Raw genomic sequence first — 6,643 nt, 5'->3', positions numbered from 1 at the left:
AAATTTCCTTTTTTGTCCTGCTTTCAACAAAAGATGCCATGTAGAAGCTAAGCCATGTCCCAAAGGAGATGGTAGTCACAAGTCCAATGATCGCTACAGTGGAACCAGACATGCTAAGCCAGTGGCCAGCATGGCACCCATGCCCAGAATAGTGCAGACTGACCACATGGCTCTTGAACAGGGGAAATACAGAAGTCTGGATACTCCACCAGGACTACTAACAACCTCCTGGCCTCTAGAAGACCTTCTACAGTGAGGATATGTAATTCCACCTTGAAGGCATTTGTCAGGAGATGGAGGTGTAAGGACTTCTCTCCTGCCAAGCCCTGTATCTCCGACATACTCAAATTCTTGGGAGATGAGTTCGAATATTAGTTGAGAAGCTCTACTCTCCATAGACAGGTAGCAGCCTTAGCTACAGTTCTCCCTCAATTTAGAAACAGTCCAATAACCAGCACCTGGATCTACACAGATACTTCAAGGGAATCGGCCAGATGCAGTCTTCACAAGCTCAATGGTTCCATACATGGCATTTACATTCAGTCTTATCAACACTAACCAAGGCTCCATTTGAACTGGTACAATCCATCCCACTGAGATGGCTTCAGATGAAGGCAGTTTCTAGTGGCTCTAACATCAGCTAGGAGAGTCTCTGAACTGGGAGCTCTATTCCTCAAGTCAGAACTCTGCATCTTTCACCCTGACAAAGTGGTTCTCGGACTAGATCCAACCTTTACACCCAAGGTTGCGTCAAGATTCCACATATAACAGGAGATATTTCTACCCGCATTCTGCCCCAAGCCAAATCATCTTAGAGAAGGACTTTGGCACAATCTTGACATAAGGCAAACTTTAAAAGTGTTCATTATCACATCACAGGACATTAGGAAGTCTGATACTATGACAACATCTGCCTCCCAAATATGGGCAAGCTGATGTCTGAAGCATCCATAAGCTCCACCTTGAAGGCATGTGTTATCGAAGCTTATAAAGCGCTCAACTTGGAGATACTTCAAGGCACAACAGCACATTCTATTAGAAGCTCAGCTACAAATGCAACACTTGCATGGCAGGTATCGGTGGAGGACCTTTATATGGCCACTCCACAGTCCTTGGGGTCTACATCTGTACGACATTGCAAACTTAACTTGATCTGTTCGGTTGATACTGCATTCAGAAAACATTTTGCAGCACGTAGTTGAGGACTAAACAATGACCCACCCTGTTAGGAGACATTGCTCTGGGAAGTCCCAGACAAGATGTCCTCCTGCTCGTTCGATACTCACTGTGAATGGTCCTTCTCCAATGAGGTTGGGAGGACATCTTAGCCTTCCCAACATCATTGTCTTGAGACCCAATTCAATAATCTGAAATTTACACTTGTTCTTATTCTGGTTCACTTCTCCTTCTTGTCCTTGAACTGTCATTGTATTATTTGTTAGATTTTAAAGTTATTAAGTTTAAAGTTAAGCTGTTAAGATGTTTATACTGCTGAGTGAAGCCGTAAAACTGAAACTGGGTAACTCCCACAGCAAGGTTACAGGAAGTGAAAAATTGATCCTTCCTTCCTTCCTCCCTCCCTCCCTCCCTTGTGGGAGAAGGACCATTCACAGTGAGTGTCCTCAGCAGAGCCATAGGATAATAATTGCCATCTGTAAGTCAGGTCCAAGTGGCCTTCCTGGCAGCCCTTAAGTATTGAATTATTTTTTAAATATGTTTGAACAGTTTTGTGAACAGATAAAAGACTGGACAAGGCAGTAAGAAATGAATTAGGTTTTTTTAATAAAATGCACAAACAATATTGTCAGTTCCTCCCTGGGCAGACTAATATTAATTTGCAAAAGAGAGTGTTTAGGCCAGAATCCTGCCTTCTTTCAGTGCCAGAAGAGGGCTTCTAGACACTATTTTATATCATGGGGGAAAAACCGCTTTCCCAATAGGATTCAGCAGCTCGTCCACAAGGATGCAGCAACTATTCTGTCTAACTTGTTTATTTCTGACCTGTTGATTATAACACTTCGTTTCACAAACTCAGTACCTGGCCTGTACTGCAGGGAGTGTATAATGGACAAAACTCATATTGTCTACAAGGGGCCTAGGTCAGGGCATCTCCTGCAGCCAGGCCAGTATACAAGAGAAGGTGCCTTCCTAAGATGCTTAGCATAGTGCAAGTGCAACATCAGGGCTGCTTTGCCAAACGTTAAAAATGTGAACATGCTCCTTTTCTTTGGAAACCCAAACCCACACCTGCTAGCGAGCAACCAGCACATCTAGTTATACACCACCACGTAACGAGTCTGCTACTAGGTACTCGCCACTGCTCGTTTTTGGTATGGCTAGCAGAGCTCTCGCAAAAGACACACACAACAGTCAAGCCAACTTTTGAGGGATCAAGAAAGTTAATTCCGTGGATGGGCTACAGGAGGGCCACAACATTTTGTAGCACCATGCACTGAATGGGAGGAAGATGCATTGCGCAGTGTCTAACAAGTGCAGCAGTCCCTCTTAATTAGCAGCAGTCTCGTTCTCTCTATTTGGAACAGCCTTCTTCAGAAAGAACATCGCAGCTTGCACCACTTTCTCAGGGGAGATGTTGTACACAGGATGTGTAGGCCGCTGTTTTGGAGAGAAGAAAACAAAGAAAGCTCAGACGACGTGCCCCTCTTACCTTCCCAAGCAAGAACAGCCACATCCAGCAATCAACCAGCATTAACACAGCTTTTTATACATAAATTTCACTTTTGTTGGGTATACACATCAGTGCAGAACACTGGAGTCTTGCCCCATGCTGTTCTAGCTACTGAGTATCCAAATGGTTTAAAAGTAATCTTTGCAGATGTAAAGACGAGGGTTTTGGTTTTTCAATTAGAAGCTAAGTATCCTGAAGGCTGTGAAAACAAGGAATGCACATGAGCCAGGTTAAATGTGAAGTAAGCTGCTTCTCCTACAGAAGAACAACATGGTCTTAGTAGAACAAGTGAACTAAAGATGACACCAAGGCAAAAGTATTCCCATGAGACAGGTAGGGAAACAGCTGGAAGAGATCTCAAGGGTCACCTGGTCCAATCACCTATACAACACAGGAAATTTCCCAACTACTCCACCCCCACCCCCCTTTGCTGTATGCTTACAGGAAGATGCACAGAAAGAGATGCAACCTTTACTGGTTATCATTAATGCACAACTTGGAAACCAGGCTCAGAATCTGCCTTCTCAAGATAAATGTATTTTGATTATAAAAAGCACATTTCAACCATGGAACTCTTTTGGGAAAGATTTGGGAGCGGGTAGACCAAGGAGGCTGGAAGTTCAGAAAACAAGAGAAACCTTGTGTGGACTCTCTCATGCCTGGAGGATGAGCCTGCTGTGCTGTGCCAAATAGCTGTCATTCATGACATTATCCTCACTGCCCCCCACCCCCAATCCCAAATAGCTGAAGTTTCTATTTTTCCTACTGCCCTTCCCGCCCCGCCCCCCCACAAAAAAACCCTATTGCAGTTGTCTGAAATGATTGGAAACTCAAGTGTTACAGCAGCATCACTTGCTTAAATTTGGCCACTGTGTGGCATCAGAGGCTTACATCAGCCAGTTCACGAGTGAAATATTAAACAGCAAGACCAATCATTTCCACTTCTCCCACTAAGGAGGCAGGAGTTTTATGATGCCGGTGGATTGATGACCCAAGCTGAGCTTCCGTGCCCCTGCCTTCGCCTGCCTCCCCACCCCAGTCTCCTCTTAAGCAGCAGAGGCACTGCCTGGAAAATACTGACTCATTGGAGGTTGGGAGAAGTACTACAACTGGTAAGGAAAACGGGGGCAAGGCTCACCACGTTGGAAGGAGCTCACTCACGCCCGTGAGCTATTCTGTCATTTTCTGCCCATCAAAGCAAATGGAATCGATTTGCCATTGTTATAGCAGATAGAAAAACCATGTGCTGTCTGCGCATATTCTGCTCTATGCGTGGTGTAGTTCTATGATTATCTTCCCCCACTATAAAACCAAACCAAAATTTAAAACGCAACTAACAGGACTGTGATTGAAAGAGGGACTACTATTTCACTCTTTCTTCTTACGCTGTTTTCCTGCCAAAATCAGCATTTCCCCCAAGTGGCTTTAACCCCCTTCACCAAGGAAAGTTTACCACTAGGATGCATTCTGTTAAAATAAAATGAGGAAAAACAATGTGCAGTTTTGTCCTCATTGGAGTTATGGAAGGATAAAAACTACCCTCCACTCTCTTCATTCAAGTGAGTATCCCCAATCACTTCTTTGGGAAGAAATGCAGGAAAATGGGTGTTCAGAGAGAATGCCTGCCAGGTGGCTATGCCTACAAGCAAAAGGGCACCCTCACTCAACCAAGCACAGCTTACCAGCCGGTTCTCTGGCACTCCTAGCACAGCTTCATGGAGGAGGTCCCCACTGCCAAAGTGTTGTGCTATTGAGAGCCCGCTCAGGCAGTAGCAGGTATGGTAAAAGTCCCGTGACCTAGAAGAGGAAAGAGATGCTCAGTTCACGGTGACAAGCCAGAAACAGAACACTTGTACCATTCAGCCAGCTACCATGAACTCTCACCGAAAAGCTCTGACTTTACCACAAGCAGAGCACATCCCTCCTGCAAATGCTGGCACAGATTCTATCAAAAATCCCCATAGATGCAGGGCAGCTCAATATACCCCCAAGGTGTTGCTCCTGGAGAAAACGAGAGTGGGAGGGTCTGCTTAGGGAAGGGTCACCAAAAATCCCCCACCCCCTTCCCTCAGGAGAAATGATCAGCAGGTGCAACTGCCTGGGAGGGAAATGGACTTGAGGGTTCAAATCAAGATTGAGGCTTTTTGTGGAGTAATGGCCTTTACCAGAGACCCTGTTACCCATCAAAGTAAATAATGCTACATCAGTCTATATGTACTATAGCTCAGTGAAATGTAGCTTCACATACTCACATATTTCATGATTCTGAACAAGAGCAGAAAAGCTTCAGAGTTTCATGCTGAAATTCAGTGCCCAGAGAAATTTGGGGGGGGGGGGGGGGGTAGAGGGGTGGAGAACAAGCTCATAACAAGCGCAGAGCCCTTCGGGGATGGGGCGGTATATTAAATTAAATAAATAATAATAATAATAAACCTTGTAGAGTAGGAGGGATGGTAGTGTGGTATAGCTTGATCTTGTCACTACTTGGAAGGAAGGCCACCAAGGAAGACTGTGCAGAGGAAAGCAATGGCAAACCACCTCTGCTTCTCAACTGCCTTGAAAGCCCCTTGCTGGGGTCACCATAAATTGGCTGCGGCTTGATTGCACTTTTTATATACACACACTCACAGACCTCATTACTGAGCAGAGAGGCTTTAAGGTGCATGCTCAATGTCTAGTGAAAACTCTGAAGCTGAAAAATCCTGGCTGTGGGAGGGCTCTTATACCCTATCTACCTAATTATTGTCCTCCAATGTGGTATAGTGGCCAAGAGCAGCAGAGTCTAATCTGGAGAACTCGGTTCTACTCCCCACTCCTCCACATGAAGCTTGCTGGGTGGTCTTGGGCCAGGTCCAATTCTCTTAGAACTCCCTCAGACCATGCGGAAGCACACAATGGCAAACCACCTCCAAACATCTCTTGCCTTGAAAACCCTATAGGGTCAACATAAGTGATGTGTGGCCTCAGAACACTTTCCACCACACCATAATCAATGGACAGTATACATTATGCAAACAAAGTAAGTACAAGCAAATGTGCCTAATTCAGCTATTCTTAACAAAGACATTGGGTCGTCTGGTGTAGGATATTGAGTTTTTTTTCTAAGGTTAAATACACACAGCCTGAGCAATTGTTTAATTCCAGCTGTCTGATCCTCTTCTTCTCCACAGTTTTTCTGCCATCATCATTCATGCTAGATATTTCCCAGGCTTTATTAATTATTCGAATCAAGACCAGCAACACCAAGTTAGTTCAGAGCACAGACTCTAGAAGCCTTAACAGCCTTTGCTCTTCTGCTGTTGAAATGCTTATAAATGTCACCCAATTCTTGGGTGTTCTCTGCTGCATGTGGATTATGGTGTGTGATTATGGTGATCTTTCCAAAGCAAGAAAGACCAGTATAATCAGCTAATGCCTAAAGTCACTTACTTGCCAGGTTTGTCCAAGAGGCCCCCTGCAGGACACTGGCAACATAGCAGGATGTATTCCTGCAGCGCTTGCTGGTCGAACATCCAATGTGTCATACTGAGGGCAGGTTCACCTGAGAGGAACAAAACCACAGGGAGTGTTGAACTTCCTGGAAGAACAGCTAAGGTGGCACCAGCATAGCAGGCCAATAGAAGCACAGGACACAGTTAAGCTTCACAGGAACAAGGTGTTGCAAAACCTCTTTCCAAACTTCCCTCACTGGAATGATGTAGTAGTTAAAGTGTTGAACTAGGACCTGAGAAACCCAGGCTAAAATACCCACTTTGCCATGGAGCGCTCTCTCTCTCTCTGTCTCTCTCTCTCTCTCTCTCTCTCTCTCTCTCTGTGCCTAACCTCCCTCACAGGGTCCCCACTAGGAGACAAACAGGACAAAAATATCTAACCCGCCTCCTCCTTGCAAGGACATAACAGCATTGGCAACTCTCCGGCCTTGTTTGCAAAGCTCCCTTGCTTTCTCACTGCCAA

At 45.2% G+C, this 6,643-nt stretch overlaps 1 protein-coding gene across 1 annotated transcript in view; it reads right to left on the bottom strand.

Moving 5' to 3' along the window:
* Nucleotides 1–1,758: 1,758 nt before the first annotated feature.
* The window catches only part of FNTB (farnesyltransferase, CAAX box, beta), a 30,421-nt gene continuing 25,536 nt past the window's right edge, over nucleotides 1,759–6,643 (bottom strand). The window contains exons 10-12 of the mRNA XM_048487116.1: nucleotides 6,119–6,230; nucleotides 4,372–4,486; nucleotides 1,759–2,616 (exon numbers count right to left, since the gene is read on the bottom strand). Of these exons, the coding sequence (XP_048343073.1) occupies nucleotides 2,506–2,616; nucleotides 4,372–4,486; nucleotides 6,119–6,230 (338 nt within the window). The 3' untranslated portion in view covers nucleotides 1,759–2,505. The remainder of the gene's footprint in view (nucleotides 2,617–4,371; nucleotides 4,487–6,118; nucleotides 6,231–6,643) is intronic.

The sequence above is a fragment of the Sphaerodactylus townsendi genome, linkage group LG02 (genome assembly GCF_021028975.2).
Source record: "Sphaerodactylus townsendi isolate TG3544 linkage group LG02, MPM_Stown_v2.3, whole genome shotgun sequence".
Classification (NCBI taxonomy): domain Eukaryota; kingdom Metazoa; phylum Chordata; class Lepidosauria; order Squamata; family Sphaerodactylidae; genus Sphaerodactylus; species Sphaerodactylus townsendi.
This window is presented reverse-complemented; position numbering and strand designations above follow the sequence as displayed.